Below are 25017 nucleotides of genomic sequence, written 5' to 3' on the forward strand. Positions count from 1 at the left end.
TAGATGTTGGAACATTGCTGCTATAACAGCCTCCACTCTTCTGGGAAGGTTTTCCACTAGATGTCGGAACATTGCTGCGGGGACTTGCTTCCATTCAGCCACAAGAGCATTAGTGAGGTCGGCACTGATGTTGGGTGATTAGGCCTGGCTCGCAGTCGGCGTTCTAATTTATCCCAAAGGTGTTCGATGGGGTTGAGGTCACACATTCTCTCTCTATCTCCTCTGTCTCTTGCAGTAGCAGCAGTTTATTGGTCGCGRACACAGTTTASCAACTTTAGCAGGTGTTATAGCGGGTGCGAAATGTTTGTTACAGCCACTTAGTCTCAAGCCCAATGCATGCTGGGACAGGCAGGGCAGAGAGCCTTGGAAACCCAAACACCTCCTTCCCTGCCAGCCTGTCATGTTGCCTACACCAGGGTTTCCCAAACTCTGTCATGCTGCCCCTTCCCGGGTGCACGGTTTGGTTTTTGCCCTAGCACTACATAGCAGACTCAAATAACCAACTCCTCATCAAGCTTTGATTATTTGAATCAGATGTGTAGTGCTAGAACAAGAAACAAGATGTGCACCCAGGGGGGGGGGGGGCCCAGGACCGAGTTTGGGAAACACTGGCCTACACTACCAACACCTCACCCTATCCTGGTATGGATAGGCTACTAGGCTACTGCATAGGAATGTTATGGGTCAGGAGATCATTGTCTCTCACAAGGCTTCAAGAGTATTAGTATATGAAGTGAGTGAGAAAAGTTTCAGGTTAGTTTCCATCGAAGCCAAAACACTGGTGGTGATCATTGTAAGTAGGTTATTTCCATTTCCCACGGATGGGAGACACACACACACACATTTTCCTTTTCATCAGGTGAAGCATGTGCAAAATTGTTTAACAAACTTTAGTGTTTCCATATGTGCTGGAGAGAGCATGAAAAGAGTTTGCCTGTCTCCTTTCCTCTGGGACTCCTCTGGATGCATGTCTGTCTGGCCWTCAATTGTGTGTAGTCCTATACACAGAAAGGGCCATGTTCTCTGTACACACTGAAGAAAATATAGACATAGTACTTGTAAAAGAGGAAGATAAAGTTTCATTTGGAAAATGGAAGCTCTCYTGACTCGAGGACAAGGCTGATCTGGTCAGGTCAGAAACCTACATAAACCCTATTTTACTGTGTGAATTATTTGATAGTAAAAGGTTATTATGTCTCAGAGTCTTAGGAGGACACCTATAAACYCACTTCAAGATGCCGCAACAGAAGGATATCGTGAAGATTGCCATCCAGATGCCAGGGGCATACCCTCAGCTCATTCAACTGGACCAGGTAAGCATTAGCACACAGGAGAGGAGCCTGAGTCAGAGAGTTGAAGAAGAAAAAAACCTACTGAACTATCAAATCCTGAGTGGAAAGTTACAGTAGAAATCAGCACTGCAGCCTGTGGGTTGTATTAGAGCTGTGGTTTATGTAGCAAGACAGAGATGGGCGGGCTAATAATGTGGTCTATGAAGGGGTAGTGCACCTCAGCATCGATGCAGTGTGTTCAGAGTTGTGAAGCAGCTGCTGCCATAGAAAAATGCCACCCTGTCAATAGAGAAGTTATCATAGTAAAGTAGGGTGCTAAAGTAGGGTGCTAATGTAATGGTTGTTTATGATGTCAAAATGTTAATAGACCAAGGCCTTAGTTGAGTAAAAGGTGTTAGCTAGATACGAGCGCCTGTGAAGTTGATGTCATGTAGTATGTTGTCAGAGCTCTGGTAAGATCATTACACGCTCTGTAAAGAAAACATGGGTGTTTTGGCACAAAGTATTTTCGAATGTAGAATGTTAATTTGAGCCAGTTTGCTACAGCAGGAAAATAATCCTGCAGCAACAGGAAATGTTCACTATTATGGGGATAATAATTCATTTATATTTTTGCAGGGGTTGATATATTTTTGCAGGGGTTGATATATTCTTGTAGGGGTTGATATATTTTTGTAAGGGTTGATATATTTTTGAAGGGGTTGATCCATTTTAGCAGGGGTTGATCCACTTTAGCAGATGTTTAAATATTTTGTAGGGGTTGATACATTTTTTGTTAGAGCAAATCAAGTCTGACATTTTAAAGTAACTCAAAATACACTACACGTTTGCAATTTTCAGCAATAAATAATACTGAGCGATTAGTGCTGTTTTCAATTTAGTGTTTTCTTTTTAACATGCATTATTTGTTTTTTTATTAGGATCCCCATTAGCTGTTGTGAAAGCAGCAGCTACTCTTCRTGAGGTCCACAKAAAACATGAAACATTACRATAATAAAGAACATTAATAGACAAGAAGAGCTCAAAGACAGAACAACAAGCATTTAAAAARGTCACACATAGCCTACATATCAATACATGCACACAAAATATCTAGGTCGAATAGGGGAGAGATGTGCTGTGTGGTGTTGCTCTGTCTGTTTTTTGAAACCAGCTTTGCTGTTCATTTGAGCAATATGAGATGGAAGGGAGTTCCATAATAATGMCTCTATATAATACTATATGCTTTCTTGAATTTGTTCTGGATTTGGGAACTGTGAAAAGACCCCTGGTGGCATGTCTGGTGGGCTAAATGTGTGTGTCAGAGCTGTGTAAGTTGACTAATGCAAAAAATTGGAATTTCAACACATTAATGTTTAAATCAAATCAAATCAAATTTTATTAGTCACATACACAATGGTAGCAGATGTTAATGCGAGTGTAGCGAAATGCTTGTGCCTCTAGTTCCGACAATTGCAGTAATAACCAATAAGTAATTCTAACCTAACAATTCCACAATACTACCTTACACACACACACACAAGTGTAAAGGATAAAGAATATGTACATAAATATATGACTGAGTGGTGGTACAGAACGGCATGGCAGATGCAGTAGATGGTATAGAGTACGTATATCATATGAGATGAGTACTGTAGCGGTATTAACATAAAGTGCATAGTTTAATGTGGCTAGTGGTACATGTATTACATAAAGATGGCAAGATGCAGTAGATGATATAGAGTTAAACAGTATATACATATGAAGATGGGTAATGTAGGTATGTAAATCATATATTAAGTGGCATTGTTTAAAGTGGCTAGTGTACATTTTTACATAATTTCCCATTACAAATTCCATTTTTAAAGTGGCTGGAGTTGAGTCAGTATGTTGGGCACGGCCGCTAAATGTTAGTGGTGGCTGTTTTAACAGTCTGATGGCTTGAGATAGAAGCTGTTTTTCAGTCTCTCGGTCCCTGCTTTGATGCACCTGTACTTTGACCTTCTGCCTTCTGGATGATAGCGGGTGTAACAGGCAGTGGCTTTGGCTGTGTTGTCCTTGGATCTTTATGGCCTTCCTGTGACATCGGGTGGTGTAGTGTCCTGGAGGGCAGGTAGTTTTGCCCTGGTGATGCGTTCTGCAGACCTCACTACCCTCTGGAGAGCCTTACGGTTAGTGGGCGGAGCAGTTGCCGTACCAGGCGGTGATACAGCCCGACAGGAAAATGCTCTCGATTGTGCATCTGTAGAAGTTTGTGAGTCTTTTTGGTGACAAGCCGAATTTCTTCAGCCTCCTGAGGTTGAAGAGGCGCTGCTGCGCCTTCTTCACAACGCTGTCTGTGTGGGTGGACCAATTCAGTTTGTCCGTGATGTGTACACCGAGGACTTAAAACTTTCCACCTTCTCCACTACTGACCCGTCGATGTGATAGGGGGTGCTCCCTCTGCTGTTTCCTGAAGTCCACAATCATCTCCTTTGTTTTGTTGACGTTGAGTGTGAGGTTATTTTCCTGACACCCCTCGAGAAAAGAAGAAAGAAAAAGAAAAAGAAGACTGATGCATTCAGTCTCTCCTCAACTCTTAGCTAAGAGAGACTGGCATGCATAGTATTTATATTAAGCCCTCTGATTACAATTAAGAGCAGATGTGCTGCTCTGTTCTGGGCCAGATGCCGGTCTTTCTTTGAAGCACTTGACCACATGACTGGACAATAATCAAGATAAGAAAAACTACAGGCTGCAGACTTACTTTTTGGAGTGTGGTGTCAAAAAGGCAGAGCATTTCTTTAGGGCTGTCCCCGATGGGAAAAAACCTTGGTAAACCGAGAGTCGGCTGTTCTTTCGACCAATCGATTGGTCAAAATGTTTAAACGTGTATCTTTCCATTATACAGAACACATCCTATGTATTTTAAATAAATCAACTACAGTTGATGTCGGAAGTTTACATACACCTTAACCAAATACATTTAAACTCAGTTTTCACAATTCCTGACATTTAATCCTTGTAAAAAATTCCCTGTCTTAGGTCATAGTTAGGATAAACATTTTATTGTAAGAATGTGCAATGTCAGATTAATAGTAGAGAGAATGATTTATTTCAGCTTTTATTTCTTTCATCACATTCCCAGTGGTCAGAAGTTTACATACACTTAATTAGTATTTGGGTAGCATTGACTTTAAATTGTTTAACTTGGGTCAAATGTTTCTGGAAGCCTTCACAAGCTTCCCACAATAAGTTGGGTGAATTTGGCCCATTCATCCTGACAGAGCTGGTATAAACTGAGTCAGGTTTGTAGACCTCCTTACTCCACACGCTTTTTCAGTTCTGCCCACACATTTGATATAGGATTGAGGTCAGGGCATGTGATGGCCACTCCAATACCTTGACTTTGTTGTCCTTAAAGCCATTTTGCCACAACTTTGGAAGTATGCTTGGGGTCATTGTCCATTTGAAGACCCATTTGCGACCAAGCTTTAACTTCCTGACTGATGTCTGAGCTTTTCCATCCTCATGATGCCATCTATTTTGTGAAGTGCACAGTCCTCCTGCAGCAAAGCACCCCACAACATGATGCTGCACCCGTGCTTCACGCTTGGATGGTGTTCTTCAACTTGCAAGTCTCCCCCTTTTTCCTCCAAACATAACGATGGTCATTATGGCAAAAGTTATATATTAGTTTCATCAGACCAGAGGATATTTCTCCAAAAAGTACGATATTTGTCCATGTGCCGTTCAAACCGTAGTCTGGCTTTTTTATGGCGGTTTGGAGCAGTGGTTTCTTCTTGCTGAGCGGCCTTTCAGTTTATGTCGATATAGAACTCGTTTTTTGTGGATATAATACTTTTGTACCTGTTTCCTCAGCATCTTCACAAGTCCTTTGCTGTTCTGGGATTGATTTGCACTTTTCGCACCAAAGTACGTTCATCTCTAGGAGACAGAACGCGTCTCCTTCCTGAGCGGTATGATGGCTGCGTGGTCCCATGGCGTTTATACTTGCGTACTATTGTTTGTACAGATGAACGTGGTACCTTCAGGCTTTGGAAATTTCTCTCCAAGGATGAACCAGACTTGTGGAGGTCTACAATTCTTTTTCTGAGTCTTGCTGATCTCTTTTGATTTTTCCCATGATGTCAAGCAAAGAGGCACTGAGTTTGAAGGTAGCCTTGAAATACATCCACAGGTACACCTCCAATCACTCAATTATGTCAATTAGCCTATCAGAGAGCTTCTAAACCACATAATTTTCTGGAATTTTCCAAGCTGTTTATAGCACCGTCAACTTAGTGTATGTAAACTTCTGACCCACTGGATTTGTGGTACAGTGATTATAAGTGAAATAATCGTCTGTAAACAGCGACCACACACAGCAACCACACAGTGATCAAGTGTTTATCGCGCTGTCCGTGTTGCTGAAGCACAACATAATTACAGCCATTTTGACTGAAAGGTTCTGTTACTGAAATCCCTAATTTGTTTAGGAAAAACATTCCCTATTCCCTCAACCCTTGCTTTCTTTACGTGACACATGTACGCATCGCATGCACGTGACCAATTGGGCTTGACTTATAGCATATCATAATCACATCAATAAATTGGTTATAACAAACTCCGAACACATGGCAGCAAAATGGATACAGAGGACGTGACAAATAAACTCGAAACGGGGGAATGTTTACTGTTTGCTCAAGAGGTAAAGGGGAAGTCAGACTTGTGGAATAAATTTGACTAGTTGTGGAAAATACTGGAGATCAAGAAAAAGAAGGTAAGGAGCAAACGCTYCATATTATGCCGTTAGATTACAATATAATTTTTCTGACCGTTTGAACAATGTAAACAACACTTAAAAACATTAGAAGCGTACCAGAGTCTGTTGTAAACGTGTTTTGTTTTTTTGTAAAGCCTTTTTTACAGCAAAGATTAAAAACCGTTTGCATTCATTCGTGAACGCTTTATTTATTCTTTACACACATTTTCCAAGATTCGCTTTTYTTTTATTTTAAAACTAGTATGCTTGATCGCATTTGAAATCATGTGTGATGGCATGAACGAATGAATGATTGATTGATACAGTTATCATGACAAGGCGAGACCSAGATGCAGACACAGGAGGCAGATGGTTGGAGTCTAAGATGTTTAATAATCCAAAAAGGAGTAGGCAAGAGAATGCCTGTCCACGACCAAAAGGTCAAAACCAGTTCAGAGTCCAGGAGGTACAGAGTGGCAGACAGGCTCGAGGTCATGGCAGGCAGAATGGTCAGGCAGGCGAGTACAGAGTGTCAAAGCAAATCAAATTCTAGAGTCTAGAAATGGGCAAGGGTCAAAACCGGGAGGACTAGAAAAAATGCTGGTTGTTTTGAAACATACAAGACGAACTGGCACAGAGAGACAGGAAACACAGGGATAAATACACTGGGGAAAACAAGCAACACCTGGAGYGGGTGAAGACAATAACAAGGACAGGTGAAACAGATCAGGGTGTGACAACGGTAGCCTATAGAAGTATTGAAATATAGGCCTAAGTAAATTACAGTATTAAGACTAAACAGGATGCGCTCTTAGGCCTACAGCTCAATGGTGTACTAAGCCTACTAATGATAATGACGTTACTTATTATTATAATGATGATCATAATAATAGGAATATCAATAAGGAGATCCACAAAAAGGAGTTATTATTATAAATATAATTTTTCGGATAATTTGGAACAATGTAAACGACACTAAACCATTGTACGTTGATGATTCATGTTTTCTTTTAAATCCACAACTTCCCTCCACAGCCTCAAAGGATCTAGATACTTTTTCTAACGTCTCGGGATTACAACCAAATTATTATAAGTATGATAGTACGTATTGGATCACAAAAAAATACAACTTTTATATTACCAGGTAGTTTACCAATAAAATGATCTGACGGTGATGTGGACATACTTGGTATTCATATCCCGAAAGAAAMAAATGATCTCACTACAATACATTTTAATAGAAAGTTAGCAAAAAATGGTCAGATCTTTCTACCATGGAAAGGAAAATACCTGTATACTTGCAGAAAAATCAACCTAATTAATTATTTACTCATATTCCTATTTGCTTATGGTCTTGCCTACACCTACAGACCTGTTTTTATTTTTATTATATGAACAAAAAATATTCAATTTTATTTGGACCGGCAAGCCAGACAAAATTAAACAGGCCTATTTATATAACGAATATGAATTCGTTATGACCCTTTGCTATGAGACTTGAAATTGAGCTCAGGTGCATCCTCTTTCCATTGATCAGCCTTGAGATGTTTCTACAACTTGATTGGAGTCCACCTGTGGTAAATTCAATTGATTGAACATGATTTGGAAAGGCACACACCTGTCTATATAAGGTCCCGAGTTGACAGTGCATGTCAGAACAAAAACCAAGCCATGAGGTCAAAGGAATTGTCCGTAGAGCTCCGAGACAGGATTGTGGCGAGGCACAGATCTGGGGAAGGGTATCAAAACATTTCTGCAGCATTGAAGGTCCTCAAGAACACAGTGGTCTCCATCATTCTTAAATTGAAGAAGTTTGGAACCACCAAGATTCTTCCTAGACCTGGCCGCCTGGCCAAACTGAGCAATCGGTTTGACTGATAGAGCGCCAGAGTTCCTCTGTGGAGATGGGAGAACCTTCCAGAAGAACAACCATCTCTGCAGCACTCCACCAATCAMGCCCTTATGGTAGAGTGGCCACTCCTCAGTAAAATGCACATGACAGCCRGCTTGGAGTTTGCCCAATGGTACCTAAAGAACTCTCAGACCATAAGAAACAAGATTCTCTGYTCTGATGAAATTAAGATGGCCTGAATGCCTCTTTGACCTGAATGCCAAGCGTCACGTCTGGAGGAAACCTGTCACCATCCCTACGGTGAAGCATGGTGGCAGCATCATGCTATGGAAATGTTTTTCAGCGACTGGGAGTCTAGGCAGGATCGAGGGAAAGATAAACAGATCAAAGTACAGAGAGTGCTCAGGATCTCAGAGGGGGGCGAAGGTTCACTTTCCAACAGGACAACAACCTTAAGCACACAGCCAAATACAAGTGTGCAAAGCTTGTAGCGTTATACCCAAGAAGACRTGAGGCTGTAATCGTTGCCAAATGTGCTTCAACAAAGTACTMAGTAAAGGGTCTGCATACTTACTTCCCCCATAAGCATTACTGTRTCYTCTATAGATGTTATCCTTGTATTGCTACTGCTGTATTATCAAATWAATTATTTTAGTGAGTCTCAGAAATGGCTAATATGTGAATGTTAGCAAGTTATTGATTTCATTAACCTTATTTCTAAGGCTTCATATATTAATATGGGCTGTTTCCATTTATCGTATCCATTCAAAACCTAAATTTAGCGTCCAAACATTGAGTTGTTTATGCAATCACTTACAGTATGTTTTATCCATTCAAGGATATACAGTACCAGTCAAAAGTTTGGACACACCTACCCATTCAAGGGTTATTCTTTATTTTTACTATTTTCTACATTGTACAATAACAGTGAAGACATCAAACTATGAAAAAACACATGGAATCATAGTAACTCAAAAAGTGTTAAACAAATCAAAATATATTTTTGATTCTTCAAAGTAGCCACCCTTTGGGCCTCCTGAGTGGCACAGCGGTCTAAGGCACTGCATTGCAGTGCTAGCTGCGTTACTACAGATCCTGGTTCAATACCGGGCTGTGGCGCAGCCGGCCCCTACCGGGCCGGGATGTCCTTGTCCCATCGCGCTCTGTGGCGGGCCCGGGCGCATGCACGCTGACACGGTCACCAGGTGTACAGTGTTTCCTCCGATACATTGGTGTGGCTGGCTTAAGCGTGCAGTGTGTCAAGGAGCAGTGCAGCTTGGCGGGGTTGTGTTTCGGAGGACACACGGCTCTCAACCTTTGCCTCTACCGAGTCCGTACGGGAGTTGCAGCGATGGGACAAGACTGTAACTACCAATTGGATGCCACAAATTGGGAAGAAAAAGTGGCAAAAAAAAAAAGTGGTCACCCTTTGCCTTGATGACAGCTTTGCACACTCTTTGCATTCTCTCAACCAGCTTCATGAGAAATGCTTTTCCAACAGTCTTGAAGGAGTTCCCACATATGCTGAGCACTTGTTGGCTGCTTTTCCTTCACTCTCCAATCCATCTCATTCCAAACCATTTCAATTGGGTTGCGGTTGGGTGATTATGGAGGCCAGGTCATCTGATGCAGTACTCCATCACTCTCCTTCTTGGTCAAATAGCCCTAACAKAGACTGGAGGTGTGTTTTGGGTCATTGTCCTGTTGGAAAAACAAATGATAGTCCCACTAAACGCAAACCAGATGGGATGGCGTATCGCTGCAGAATGCTGTGGTAGCCATGCTGGTTAAGTGTGTCTTGATTCTTAATAAATCACGACAGCGTCACCAGCAAAGCACTCCTACACCATCACACCTCCTCCATGCTTCACGGTGGGAACCACACATGTGGAGATCATCCGTTCACTTACTCTGTGTCTCACAAAGACACAGCGGTTGGAACCAATAATCTCGAATTTGGACTCCCCGGTCTTATGTCCTTTGCTCGTGTTTCTTGGCCCAAGCAAGTCTCTTCTTATTATTGGTGTCCTTTAGTAGTGGTTTCTTTGCAGCAATTCAACCATGAAGGCCAGATTCACGCAGTCTCCTCTGAACAGTTGATGCTGAGATGTGTCTGTTACTAGAACTGGGTCTTCCTTTCCTGTGGTGGTCCTGATGAGAGCCAGTTTGATCATAGCGCTTGATGGTTTTTGCAACTGCACTTGAAGAAATTTTCAAAGTTCTTAAAATGTTCCACATTGACTGACCTTCATGTCTTTAAAGTAACGTTGGACTGTCGTTTCTCTTTGCTTATTTGAGCTGTTCTTGCCATAATATGGACTTGGTCTTTTACTAAATAGTGCTATCTTCTGTATACCACCCCTACCTTGTCACAACACAACTGATTGGCACAAAGGCATTAAGAAAGAAACAAATTCCACAAATTAACTTTGAACAAGGCACACCTGTTAATTGAAATGCATTCCAGGTGACTAGCTCATGAAGCTGGTTGAGAGAATGCCAAGTGTGCAAAGCTGTCATCAAGGCAACTTTTGAAGAATCTCAAATATTAAGTAGTTTGATTTGTTTAACAGTTTTTTGGGGTTACTAAATGATTCCATATGTGTTATTTCAGAGTTTTGATGTCTTCACTATTATTCTACAGAGTTTTGATGTCTTCACTATTATTCTACAATGTAGAAAATAGTACAACTAAAGGAAAACCCTTAAATAAGTAGGTGTGTCCAAACATTTGACTGGTACTGTACTTAACACTTGATATTAAGATGTTTAGTACTTCAACAGTACCACAGAATGTTCTTAGAGTTAGAGAGTGATCCTTAAAACTTTGTAATGTATTTGTGAACAGGCTGGTTCTGTAGACATTTCATGGGAGAAAAAACTAACCGCAAGCCCCTCAATCACTCCTTTTGGACTACCAGACCTCACCAAAAACCTCTGATTGGTTGACCCCCTACAGATCACTAATTACAGAGCAGCGATAGGTCTACCACAGTACACCAAAACTTTTGATTGGTTGACCACCATGTATACCACAAATTACAGGGCAATTGATGTGTAGACTTTGGAGTAGTTTGCCTCTTATTTATTCAATGCACTGAATTCCCATGCTGCCTCAAATACATTAGTCAACAGCATAGAGAAAGTAAAAGCTTTGAGTTTATCTAGGATCAGCAGGCTCGGGTCATGGGACTGGTGTACTGTAGTTCTACCGTGGTTTACAAAAATGAAGGCATGATATCTAAATCAGTTCCTACTTTCTGCTGCTCATTGATCACATCTATGCTTGTCTTCTGACAGAAAAAGCCCCTTTCTGCCGTAATAAAGGAGGTTTGTGATGGGTAAGTGTGTTCATGTTTAAAAAGCGCTTTCTATTTGGTCTAATGCTGTTCTTGTGGAGTTCAAGCAACTACTTTGTCATCTTGCAGTAGTTACAGTGGCTATGATGACTGTGTTTAAGGTGGAATCTTCCGGGCCCTGATAACTACGCCTTCCAGTATGCCGACGGTGTTCAGACCTACATCACTGAATCTGTGAGTTGATTGACATTTCTTTCCTGTGGTCACGGAGGCTGTCTGTGAACAAACAGGTCTCTCTGGCTGTCCAGTGTGTAGCTTCTGTACTGTAACTCGACAGTAGAGGATGTCATGCCAGTGATGTCTGAAATGTCATCAACGTGGGTTGATGGGTAGCTGTTGGAGCTAAACTAAGCTGGTGACCTTTGGAGAGGTCAAACACACCCCTCGACCAGGGGCAATGCAGGTCATTTCCAAGGGCCGAAAGTAAAATGACTGCCATAAAAATTTGCACATAGGAGAGATATGCGCAAACATGAGAGATATGGCAAACCTGCAACTCCATATTTGGAAGCGCTTAGGTCACCTGACTTTTGGCAGGGATTTGACGACAAGAAAAATACAAAAAGTTATCACGCGTAGAAAGMGATTTTATATTTGTATAAAACAGTTTTGTACCCATAGAAAGCGGTTTCTATAAATCGCTAGCAGCCTCTCGTTTGGCCATGTTGATGCCTACKCTTTCAAGGCTGCAGAAATTATAATATGGTAACCATAATATGTTAACCATATGTGTAACCACAGTACGTCCAATCGAAACCCTAGCCCTAGAGGACTCTATATTTGCAACACTATTGCGGTGTACACCCGTTCATCACCCAAATAGTTGAATTAGCTGGCCAGTTTGATAGCACCACTACATGTGAAGGATATGTCATACATTGTAAGTGATTATAATCCACCCGCTGTCTCGATGTTGCACAGACGATGGGCATTAAGGAGACAAGTATTCCTGAGGCCTCTAWCCGTTTCCTCTAACCTCTAACCGTTGCAAAAGGTAGAGGGGAGGTGTAGGATATGGGCTCAGACTTTGTAACGGTATTGCTTCCGTCCCTCTCCTCGCCTCAATCTGGGCTTGATCCAGGGACCCTCTGCACACATCAACAACAGTCACCCTCAAAGCAACGTTACCCATCGCTCCACAAAAGTCACGGCCCTTGCAGAGCAAGGGAAACAACGACTACAACTCGCTTTCTACGCGTGATAACTTTTTGTCTTTATGGCAGTCATTTTACTTGAGGCCCTTGGAAATGAGCTGCATATCTGCAGTTATAAAAATATTAGAATGCAATTTATCGATTTTACAAATCAAAAGGTGTTTGTTTGTGGATAGCGATTTACATTTGTGGATTGGTGGTTTACATTTGTGGATTGGTGATTTACATTTGTGGATTGGTGATTTACATTTGTGGATTGGTGATTTACATTTGTGGATTGGTGATTTACATTTGTGGATTGGTGGTTTACATTTGTGGATTGGTGGTTTACATTTGTGGAAAGGGATTTACATTTGTGGATTGGTACTTATTTGTACAGATCATGATACACGAATACAAAATGCATGCTGTGAGTACAATACATTTGYCATGATATTGATCCCAAAGCCCAATTCAAACAAAAGGTGTTTTTTACGCACGTGAACGAGCGTGTACACACTGGAATTAGAACGCACAGGAGTTAATGAGAGAACAGATGGGCTGCAAGCGTCAACGCCGTCATAGCGTGTCAAATTAGAAAGCAAGTCTATTTTTGCGTTTGTGGGTGTCTGTGTCTGTGGAGAGATGTTGAGCTATTTCCTGGGCTATTCATCTGAAACTAAATCAACTCCATCTCTCTCTTTTTTTTTTCTCCCTTTTTTTCTCTCTCCTATCTCTCGCTCGCTCGCCCTCTCTCTCTCTCTCTTTTTTCTCCCTTTTTTTTCTCTCTCTCCTATCTCTCGCTCGCTATAATTATGTCCCTCCTATCTATCTCTCTTTATAATTATGTCCCTTAGTACAGTTTGAAAACAGTAATCAGTCTAAGCCATTTGTAAGTCAGTCTTTATTGCCTGTATGACTGTGTGTCATTGTCTTCTCTGTGGCCTTTTGCGTTCTAGAACCGTCTGGACATAAAGAATGGCTGCATTCTCCGTCTGACCAAGGCACCGGTGAGTCTGCAAACAAGAGCCTGACATAGATAATCCTCTCATGGCTGTGTGTGTCTGCACGCTATGTAGGCCTATTGCAATTGTATTACATTATCAGTATAACTACTTCGTCCATCCTTTTGTCTGGGGTTTTATGTTTGTGTGTGTGTGTGTGTGTGTGTGTGTGTGTGTGTGTGTGTGTGTGTGTGTGTGTGTGTGTGGTAGGGCCGTTGTGCCGAGGACCTCTACAAGGGCATCCAGAGCTCAGACTCAGGTGTGCGCTGTGATTCGCTGAAGCAGCTGGCCTGCGTGTCCACTGATGTCACTTTTGCCCAAGAGTTTATCAGCCGTGATGGCCACTCTCTGCTGGTGAAGATCGTAGAGGACGCTCACGAGTCAGTTCCCTTCTCGATGTCTCTCTATATGTGTCAATGCGTCTCTGTGTGTCTCTGTGAGTCTTTYTCTCAGTTTGTCTTATTTTCCCCAATAACATATATCACTACAATCCTTCACTCTCTCTCTACTCTCCCTCCAACTAACCTTATATAGTAGAGCGGGYGGATGGGGGGGAGGGGGTGCATATATTTGCACTGCCTGCAGTGGAATGCTGTGCTTTGATAGATGCTGGTGAAGAGATATGAGGTGATTTCCTCACATGTGGGAACACATTCCTGGGTGAAGAATGGGCTGAGTCTGACCTTTTCCTCACACTGTTAGCATAGTTACTATGGAGGAATTCAAGGAAGCTGTAATTGGTTTCTTTAGTTGCATTATGTGAGTCAAAAAAGGACCTAAAGTTGGTATGGAGAATTGGCTATGAAGAATTTGCAGCTTTGTGTTGCATAGCTAGTGATGGGGTTAAGATGTTTATCAGTCCCAATGGGATGCCATGGATATGAGCCTGATGTCATGCTTTTGAAGATGTACCATCATGCCTTGTTTAGAAAACACACTTTCCCACGAATCAATTATACCACTTGAATCCCAGGGAAGGCATGAAACGCATTCTGTTAACCTTTTTATTTAACTAGGCAAGTCAGTTAAGAACAAATTCTTATTTACAATGACGGCCTACCCTCGTACCGAACARGGGGAAAAGGTTTCAGTCTGGGACGGTTTAGTCTTCTTATCGGCACCTGGAACCCAATCAGTGTAAATGCTCAGTGGTGTCTGTGGTTTTCTATGTCAAGGTTGTATTCAATTATGTTCTAATGTTCTGGTCTAAGAGGTGTGTGTGTGTGTGTGTTGTTTGTAAGGGCCCCTCTGATCATGGCCCACACACTGACAGGCTTCATGGAGCTGATGGATCATGGGATTGTATCATGGGAGAACCTCTCTGCTGTTTTCATCAAGAAGGTAGGTTCCTCAACTATTGGCTCCTATAGACGAAGTGGAGGACAATATACAGTGGGGCAAAAAAGTATTTAGTCAGCCACCAATTGTGCAAGTTCTCCCACTTAAAAAGATGAGAGAGGCCTGTAATTTTCATCATAGGTACACTTCAACTATGACAGACAAAATGAGAAAAAAAATCCAGAAAATCACATTGTAGGATTTTTTATGAATTTATTTGCAAATTATGGTGGAAAATAAGTATTTGGTCACCTACAAACAAGCAAGGATTTCTCTCTCACACTGTAACTTCTTCTTAAGAGGCTCCTCTGTCCTCCACTCGTTACCTGTATTAATGGCACCTGTTTGAAACTTGTTATCAGTATAAGACACCTGTCCCACAACCTCAAACACTCACACTCCAAACTCCACTATGGCAAACCAAAGAGGCTCAAAGGACACCAGAAACAAAATTGTAGACCTGCACCAGCTGGGAAGACTGAATCTGCAATAGGTAAGCAGCTTGGTTTGAAGAAATCAACTGTAGGCAATTATTAAAATGGAAGCATACAAGACCACTGATAATTCCCTCGATCTGAGGCTCCACAGCAAGATCTCACCGCCGTGGGGTCAAAATGATCACAAGAACGGTGAGCAAAAATCCCAGAACCACACGGGGGGACCTAGTATGACCTGCAGAGAGCTGGGACCAAAGTAACAACCTACCATCAGTAACACACTACGCCGCCAGAGACTCAAATTCCTGCAGTTTTCAGACGTGTCCCCCTGCTTAAGCCAGTACATGTCCAGGCCGTCTGAAGTTTGCTAGAGAGCATTTGGATGATCCAGAAGAAGATTGGGAGAATGTCATATGGTCAGATGAAACCAAAATAGTTAAAAACTCAACTCGTCGTGTTTGGAGGACAAAGAATGTGCGTTGCATCCAAGAACACCATACCTACTGTGAAGCATGGGGGTGAAACATCATGCTTGGGGCTGTTTTTCTGCAAAGGGACCAGGACGACTGATCCGTGTAAAGGAAAGAATGAATGGGGCCATGTATCGTGAGATTTTGAGTGAAAACCTTTCCATCAGCAAGGGGCATTGAAGATGAAACGTGGCTGGGTCTTTCAGCATGACAATGATCCCAACACAACCGCTCGCGGCAACGAAGGAGTGGCTTCGTAAGAAGCATTTCAAGGTCCTGGAGTGGCCTAGCCCAGTGTCCAGATCTCAACCCCAATGAAAATTCTTTGGAGGGAGTTGAAAGTCCGTGTTGCCCAGCAACAGCCCCAAAAAAACATCACTGCTCTAGAGGAGATCTGCATGGAGGAATGGGCCAAAATACCAGCAACAGTGTGTGAAAACCTTGTGAAGACTTACAGAAAAGTTTGACCTCTGTCATTGCCAACAAAGGGTATATAACAAAGTATGAGAGAAACTTTGTTATTGACCAAAATACTTATTTTCCACACAATTTGCAAATAAATAAATTAAAAATCCTACAATGTGATTTTCTGGATTTTTTTCTTCTCATTTTGTCTGTCATAGTTGAAGTGTACCTATGATAAAATTACAGGCATCTCTCATCTTTTTAAGGTGGAAGAACTTACACATATTCGGTGAGCAGTACTAAAAATCTTTTTTGCCCCACTGTATATATGTGTGTGTGTATGTATATATGTAAGGAATTAGACAATACATTTAGGTTCGGTTTCCAGGACATAGATTAAGCCAAGTCCTGGACTAAAAGGGGCTTTCAGATATAATCATCTGAGAGTGATATTTAAAACCAGAACTAGACTTAATCTGTGTCTGGAAAACTGGACCCATAATGTTCATGTGTGTAATCTTTGACCATGAAGAAATGTCTGTAGAAGCTCTGGTGACCACTAGTCATCATGCATAGTTTCAACCGTTTCCATTCCCATGTTATCTCATTTCTTTCCCACGCTACTCCTCCTGTATCTATCTCACCCTGTGTCTGACTCATTGTACCTTTCAGATTGCCAGCTTCGTCAATGCCACGGTGCTGGATGCGTCCATCCAGCAGGTGTCCCTGGCCATCCTGGAGAGCATGGTGCTGAGCGGCAGCAGCCTCTTCCAGCAGGTCAAGCAGGAAGTCACTCTAGAGAGACTGCTCTCACAACTGCAGGTGTAAGTGTGTGTCGTCCATGGGTAGCATGGTGGGAACGAACAACCCGCAGTACCTCCAATGAATGAGCGCGCTTATACTGTAAATGCTTACAAACATAGAGACCCCATCTCCAAATCATTTTACAATTAAATCTAGCTCTGAAAAATGCAATTTTAAGCTTGCCCAGTGTCTGAAGTCTACTGTTCGTCAAAACAACGCATCTCTCCCATCACTCATACGCCCACCCATACTCTCTTTATTCCAGGACAAACCAGCAGATTCAAACCAAAGCCATGGCCCTCCTCATGGCTCTGCTACAGACAGCTGGACATGCAGACAGACAGGTACAAAATGGTATCTCTTTCTCTCTCTCTTTATCCTTGCTCTCTCTCTCTTTTCTTTCCCCTCGCCTGCCCTGGTTTCCAGAGTGAGGTGCGAGTCACTTTAATCAGTTTAACCAGGCTGAGTGAGTCTGTTCAAAACAAAGGGTTTTGGACTGATTTATGTGACCATTATGTCACTGCAGCTGGGGGCAAAGTCCTGCTGTGTCCCTCCCCCTGACCTGATTTGTGACCGGGTAGCTTTTACTGCCTCCTTGTGGGGAAAGTAGTGTCACTGCATTTAATTATTAATAACTGAATGTATTAGTGGTAATTATCAAGTAATAACATACACTATTTCTTTTCAGGAGCTGTTTGTCTTCCTAGGGAAGAAAAATCTTCGACAGTACATCTATAAGGTAAAGCCATTTTGAATGTTCCAAGATTGAGGTACAATGATACCTGACTGTCATTGCTCCCTTTCGAAAATCAAATTGGGGAAAATACAATTGTCGTTATAGTAGAATTTTTGTATTTTATTTTTGTCTCCTTTCAGTCATTTTAATCATAGTAAATACTGCTCTGTTTTGAACCTGTGCATCATGGTTTGTTGTGACCCACAGAACATRATCCATAGTTCTGCCTCCGTGGGGGATGAGGATGGCCCATTAACCTGATACGTCCTCCAGTCTGTCACTTTGAACCACCTGGAGCCTCGCATGAGGATGCCCTGGACTCCTACAACCAGGCGAGTTAGATGACCCCCCCCCCCCCCCAAACCACAGCAAACCACTCTCTTCCCACTCCAGGAGAGAGGAGTTTAGTGAGAAGTGCTGAATCAGTGTCCTTGAAATCCACATAGTCATATATATGTGTTTGTGTGTGTGTGTGTATATATATATATATACTCCTTCTCATTACCTCTTTGTCTCCCTCTACTGTTATCGGCCCCATCCCTATCCTCCCCCTTCCTCCAGGACCAGAGGGAGATTCTACACGGCCTGCGGCAGGCAGCCTTTGAGACGGAGAGTGAGAACAGCTTGAGTCATGAGCGACGACGCTCTCTCTGCGCCAAGGAGTTCAAGAAGCTGGGCTTCTCTGTGAGTCTACTCCATGAGATTCTACTTACCACCACCTCATTCAGTCCCCCTCACTGGGCCTCTGTGTCTCTTCACTCACCTCGTCTATCACTTACTGTCAACAATAAGCTGTTGCTTTCAATTGAGTCGTATTCTCATCTATACCAACCGTTGCTGGTTGATATAATTTCCCCGCTATCAGACGTTGTGATTCCACTCTTATCACTTACTATTAATCATTCACAGTTGCTAAACTTGTCTGAGTCTTACTCTTATCTATACCATTCTTCATTGTCTCCCACCATACACTGTTTGTTTTTATCCCTGTTCTGTCCTCTCTCTCTCCAGAACAACAGTAACCCAGGTCAGGACCTGCTCCGGGCCCCTCCAGGTCTGCTGGCCCTAGACACCATGGCCCACTTTGCCTCCCGCTACCCCGATGCCTACAGCAGGGTGAAAATAGGGAGGGGAAGAGAAATCAAGGGAACAGAGGGTGTGGGAGGGAGTTAAAGGGACTAACATGGGTCTTTGTTAGGGTGTGGGTTAGGTAGGTGTGTCATCTTCATGACAATTTCTCTCCCTTCTCTGTTTCTGTCTCTTAGTTTGTTCTGGAGAACAGCAGTAGGGAGGATAAGCARGAGTGTCCATTCGCCCGCAGCAGCATCCAGCTGACTCTCATCCTGTGTGAGATCCTAAGCATCGGAGAGCCCCGTAAGTCAACCTGAGCTAGTACATGCGGTGTTGACGCATATCCCACGGTAGTTATTGGGGTCAAATTTGTCTCCACTTTTGTGGATTGGGGTGATCAGTCCTTGGTTCCAAATATTGGGGAAGATGCCAGAGCTAAGGATGACGTTAAGGAGTTTAAGTATAGCCAATTGGAAGTTGTGGTCTGTATATTTTGTAATTTCATTGAGGATACCATCAACACCACAGGCCTTTTTGGGTTGGAGAGTTTGTATTTTGTCCTGTAGTTCATTCAATGTAATTGGAGAATCCAGTGGGTTCTGGTAGTCTTTAATAGTTGATTCTAAGATTACATTTGATCATGTATATGTGTTTTTTGCTGTTTGTTCTCTGTTATAGGGCTAAAAGATTGGAGCGAAGTGGTTACCCATACTTTCTCCATTTTTGGATAGATAAACTGATTCGTGTTGTTTGTTTATTAAGTTGTTTTCCAAATTTTCCCAGAAGTGGTTAGTCTAATGGGATTCTTCAATTACATTGAGCTGATTTCTGAGGTGTTGTTTCCGTCTTTTCCGTAGTGTATTCTGTATTTTTAGGTGATTTACCATAGTGAAGGCGTAGGCTCAGGTTTTTCTGGGGTCTCTTCTGTTTTGGTTGGATAGTTCGTCAATTTCTTTCTGTGGTATATGCAAATCTTCTATCAAATGATTTGTCATTGTTGTTATTTTCTTCAGTTTTCTGTTTGAATTTTTAGATTTTGATAGGAAGCTGAGAGGTCATAGACTGTTTAGGTTTTTCTACTGCCAATTTACACCTTCACTATTATAGTGAATATTTTGTCCAGGAAGTTGTCTAAAAAGGATTGAATTTGTTGAACCTAATGGTAGGTTTTCTGTAGGTTCCCCACATACTTCCTTTCATCTATAGCATTCTTTATATCATATATTCATTTCCTTTAGCCTTTGATGTCCGTCATCATGAATCGAGTATTGCTCTGTTCTGGGGTGTGTCTATGTAGGTCAGGGGGTGTCTCGCTGGTCTGATGTAGTCAGGGGGTGTGTCTCGCTGTCTGGATGTAAGTCAGGGAGTGTCTCGCTGGTCTGGATGTAGGTCAGGGGGTGTCTCGCTGGTCTGGATGTAGGTCAGGGGGGTGTGTCGCTTGGTCTGATGTCTAGGTCAGTAGAGGGGGTGTCTCGCTTGGTCTGGATGTAGGTCAGGGGGGGGGGGGTGTCTCGCTGGTCTGGATGTAGTGTCAGCGGGGGGTTCTCGCTGTTCTGGATGTAGTCAGTGGGGGGGGAGTCTCCGCTGGTCTGGATGTAGGTCAGTGGGGGGGTGCTCGCTGGTCTGGATGTAGGTCGTAGAGGGGGGTGTCTCGCTGGTCTGGATGTAGGTCAGGGGGGGGGTGTCTCGCTGGTCTGGATGTAGGTCAGGGGGGGTGTCTCGCTGGTCTGGATGTAGTCAGGGGGGGTGTTCGCTGGTCTGGAGTAGGTCAGGGGGGTTCTCGCTGGTCTGGATGTAGTCAGGGGTGGGTGCTTCGCTGTTCTGGATGTAGGTCAGGGGGTGTTCTCGCTGGTCTGGATGTAGGTCAGCGGGGGGTTCTCGCTGGTCTGGATGTAGGTCAGTGGGGGGGGGGCGAGTCTCGCTGGTCTGGATGTAGGTCAGGTGGGGGGGGGGGGCGTGTATCTCGCTGGTCTGATGTAGGTCAGAGAGGGGGTCTCTGCTCTCGCTGGTCTGGGATGTAGGTCAGGGGGGGGTGTCTCGCTGGTCTGGATGTAGGTCAGGCGGGGGGGCTGTCTCGCTGGTCTGGATGTAGGTCAGGGGGGGGTCTCGCTGGTCTGGATGTTAGTCAGGGGGGGTGTCTCGCTGGTCTGGATGTAGGTCAGGGGGGGTGTCTCGCTGTCTGGATGTAGTCAGGGGGTCGTCCGCTGGTCTGATGTAGTAGGGGGGTTCCGCTGGTCTGGATGTAGGTCAGTGGGGGTTCTCGCTGGTCTGGGATGCTAGGCAGGGTGGGGTTCTCGCTGGTCTGGATGGGGTGTCTGCTGATCTGTTGCTCCTGTGTGAGGTGTTGGGGCTGCGGTTGAGAGCGATGTCCTTTAGGGTATGGGCAAAGGTGTGCACTGCTGCCTTGTATAGGTGGACCTGGTCGTAAAGGCTGGTCAAGTCCAGGGTGGAGTGGTGGGCCAGGTGTACATTTGCTTTTGAGTCACAGTCAACAGGAAATACTTGCGTTTACCCGCTGTATGGTAGCAAGGTGGAAGTCTTTTTGTAGTAGCAGGGTGGAGTTTAGCACTTGTGCTTTGGGGAAAGTAGAAGAAGCTTTTTCAATCACTCCCTTCAGTGCTGTGGCCACCCTTTCCTGCTGTGCTCTCAGGTCGTTTGTGCCTGTGTGTATTATTATGTGGCTAGATGAACCTTGTTGGTCCTCAGACAGAAGGTCTAGGGCGTGCTGGGTGTTTGGACACCAGAGTTTAGATACTGTGTTTGGGAATAGTACATGTTCTTGTATATTTCCCGTCTGAGTCCATAAGGAGTACGATCTGTGTCTTGTGTATGTCCTCTGTGGGGGGGTTGTCAGGGTGGCTGACAGGAGGGGTGCTCAGAGGGGGTGGGATCCCTTGGGCTTGGGGTTCTTCATTTGTCTGTCCTACTGTGATGTCGAGGCTATGGTCTGGGGTGGACTGTTCTGCTGTGGTGTTGAGAGTTTGGTCAGGGTCTGGGGTGGACTGTTCTGCTGGCTTCTTTGTGGGGGTGTCCAGCTCTCTAATGGTTGTTCTCTGTCACATGTCATCGTTCTCACCTTCTCCTCGAGCACTTTCACCTTCTCCTCTAGTGCTCTGTTCTTCTGCTCCTGCTCTTTCTCCGGTTGATGTTGTCTCACCACAGTCCAGAGTGTAGATATGTCTCTCTCCACCTCCAGCTCTCTGTGTCTGGTTGAGGGGGTGTTGTTGAGCTGGACAATTTTTTTTGTGCTGACTGGAGTGTGTTCACCTGCTGTTCCAGCTCCAACTGCCTTACCTCCAGCTGGGTGAGTTTATCCTTCATTTTAATGAGGGAGAAGTACTCTGTGCTGGGAGGTTTGACATTCCGCTTGGGGTTGCTCGTCTGTGGGGTTGAATAAAGAAGTGGTCTGGTCTGACACTCTCAGGGTGGGTATATCTTTCTCAAGAGAGAGCTTATCCTGCTGAGCTACCTCTTTGATTATGTGAAAGTCCAGCTGAAACTGTTTGGGGTTGCCCTGTACCATTACTGTTCCAGACTTGTACAGGTTGACGTTGGCTGACTCAGAGTCCTCGCTGTCTAATATCCTGAGTTTCCACCCATTGCTAACACCCCCCCTCTTAACAGAGTGTGTGTGTTATATAGTACTGTGCCATGCCAGGGATGGTCTGTGTGGAAGATTAAGTTGCTTATGTTCCCATTTTTATAATAGTCAGCAAAAAGTTTCTCTTGATTTTCCAAAATGAGCTTCTTTTTTTTTTCATGCTTTGGCATTGTTTTTACATCCAGAGGGTACTGCATTGTAATAACCTCTGAACTGTGGGAGGGGGCTTCAAATGCCTCTGTATTTGGGTGGGGTAGGCTGTGAAACTCTCCTGCCATTGTTGAGCTCACTTCTCACTTCACACCTCAGTGCAAATTGAAGTTGCAGTCAGACATGTTCTGTAAAGCTAAGGCTTTATCTTAGCATTCAGTCCTTATAAAGTATAATATATCATTCTCATGTATTTTTCTTCTTGGCTTTAAATMTAGCTTCAGACTAAACATTACTCAGTTCCAGGTTGGATGGTGTTTTCAGGTTTCTGTTTGTTTCCCAGAGCATTTGCTGCATAGCTTGGAAATAAGAATCTTTGGTAGTATGAATCCTTCCAGGTAATTTGGTCCAAAATCAGGTTGTGGGTTTAGAGTTTTGATTTGCAGTGAAYGTTATGTTGTGGAGGGTAGTATCCTGTATATGTCCTTGCTGAAAAATCCAAGTTTATCTGACTCTAAATCTATATTTTTGTAAAAACGTTGCTGAAAAATGTGAGAGCTCATCTGCTCATATCTCTCTCTCTCTCTCACTCACTCACTCACTCACTCACTCACTCACTCATTATTATCCAGAGTTATTGGTAATAGATTCAGTTTTATCTTGTTTTAACCCCTGTAAAGCCTAATATGGGATGTATGTTTTACTCAGTAAGGACCCATATGGCCAGTGGTCTTAGACTCAAATTTAAGTCATTTAAAAAGTCATTCTCATTGCGGAGAATCTGCATTTGTAAAGGTTTTTTAGGCAGGATTCAGGTCCTGATTCGCGCCATTTTCCAGCGTCATTTTGCGATTTGAGCTCTGACATGCCACATCACCCGGTGGAATGTTGGAGCATTGCCTTTGAAAAGGTTGACTCACAGACCAAAATGTGATCGCATTGGATCCTTCGTTGACTGCTCAGCATCTCCAAACCTAATGTGTGTTTGTATTATGTGTGGGAGGGGTTTGGCAAAAAAACAAGACCAGACTTATTAGGATCCACACGGGATGGAAATCTATCTAGTCTTGGACCAAGATTAATCTGAGTCTGAGGAAACCGGCCCTTAAAAGTCTCCTTTCAGTGTATTGCCAGGGGTGGGTCAACTGTCGGCCCATTGCAGCATGTGCGTGTACCCACCTCGCCGGAGGCTTGATTGTTTGGTGCCTGATGATATGGCCCCATCCCCACACAAAAAATAACTGTTTCAGGACTTTACTGTTGGAACACAGAGGTTGGTTAATGGTACTTTAATTGGGGAGGATGCGGGGCTTTGGGCTAATAATGGTATCAAACAGTGGGTTTCCAGGTGTTTTGATCCATTCCATTCCATTATTATGGCCGTCCTCCCTCAGCAGCCTCCACTTACTGTTAGGAGAAGAGTTAGAATACACAAGCGTGGTTGTGCATCAACAACTCACTCATTAGCTCTGTCAGGCATTTTTTTAAAATGTATAATTGCGTTGGTTAGCTATGGATGTTGGCCCCCACCCCTCAGTTGCCATTTCTCCACGGTGTTAAGCCGTGTGATATAAGGGGCACTGTTTAATCTTCAAGGTTTGTTCGTATTAGAATGGTCGGTTTTGGAGCTGAGGGACCAATCAAGTTTAGTATACTGCACAACCTTTAACTGCCTAGAAGATGTTGCTCTATTTTTAAAAAGCCACCTTGTAAGTTGATCTCAGAACCAGTCTTGCTGCCACGCGTGTTTTCATCTTAAAATGGCCAGACTTGTGCCTAGAGAGAAATAATTTTATCTATTCATCACTATTTTTTTGTTTTAGCTGCTTATATGTAAATTTTGTTATTCAACTTAATTTAACACTGCCACTGACAGGAAGCAAAACTGTTTCATGTTTCTTTGAAAATGTAATATGTATCAAATATAAGATTTTGTTTCAATAAATGATAGCATTATCTCTTGTTTATGAGTAGCGAAATCATCATGAGTTAACAGTTAGAATTTGTTCTTCTAGGATTCACCAAGACCATAAACCCAAGCTAGACAAGCGGAATGTTATAAATTCATATTATTCATGTCAACCCTGATCTTAGTAAAGCATTAAGTTAGGGTTACCATGGAGGAATTGTGGACATGCATGGAATCGCAAAATCACCTCAACTCCAGGCCTAAAACCCAGTTTACTGGCTAAAGAAAATATTCAACATTTGAATTATGATTGTTAGTCGGCTACAAATCCCATTATTATATTAATAATGGCCGGATGAGATTTTGAAATATAAAAAAGTTGAAGTCCATCATACTGACAGGGACTTGTTACTGTTGTACAGTATATTAGTCAATTTGAACCGAGTGTCAAGATTTTATTGTCAGGACTCATTCAGTCATGAAAATTAAAGTTACCCTACAATAACATCAATATTTGAACCTAATATTCATTGTATGGCCTGAAATCATATGGTAACCATATAATTGCCTTTGACCGAAGCTCTCTGGAGCAAAAAACTTACCAGGCCAAACCAATAATAGCGTGATACATACTGCTATTATATATATATATATATATTATATGGTGCTCTATAGCGAAATCATGTCAGTGACACATAAACATTATCCTTGCTACCGGTAGCTTACATCATCT

At 43.0% G+C, this 25017-nt stretch overlaps 1 protein-coding gene across 1 annotated transcript in view; it reads left to right on the forward strand.

Moving 5' to 3' along the window:
• Positions 1-25017, forward strand: part of LOC111953101 (engulfment and cell motility protein 3-like) — a 48799-nt gene that overhangs the window by 1146 nt on the left and 22636 nt on the right. Inside the window, 14 exon segments of the mRNA XM_070435281.1 lie at positions 1202-1313; positions 11168-11208; positions 11328-11400; positions 13319-13369; positions 13574-13743; positions 14605-14704; positions 16686-16837; positions 17083-17161; positions 17506-17556; positions 17761-17866; positions 17869-17885; positions 18115-18237; positions 18565-18669; positions 18819-18927. Of these exon segments, the coding sequence (XP_070291382.1) occupies positions 1236-1313; positions 11168-11208; positions 11328-11400; positions 13319-13369; positions 13574-13743; positions 14605-14704; positions 16686-16837; positions 17083-17161; positions 17506-17556; positions 17761-17866; positions 17869-17885; positions 18115-18237; positions 18565-18669; positions 18819-18927 (1255 nt within the window). The 5' untranslated portion in view covers positions 1202-1235.

This window comes from Salvelinus sp. IW2-2015, linkage group LG26 (assembly GCF_002910315.2).
Source record: "Salvelinus sp. IW2-2015 linkage group LG26, ASM291031v2, whole genome shotgun sequence".
Lineage (NCBI taxonomy): Eukaryota > Metazoa > Chordata > Actinopteri > Salmoniformes > Salmonidae > Salvelinus > Salvelinus sp. IW2-2015.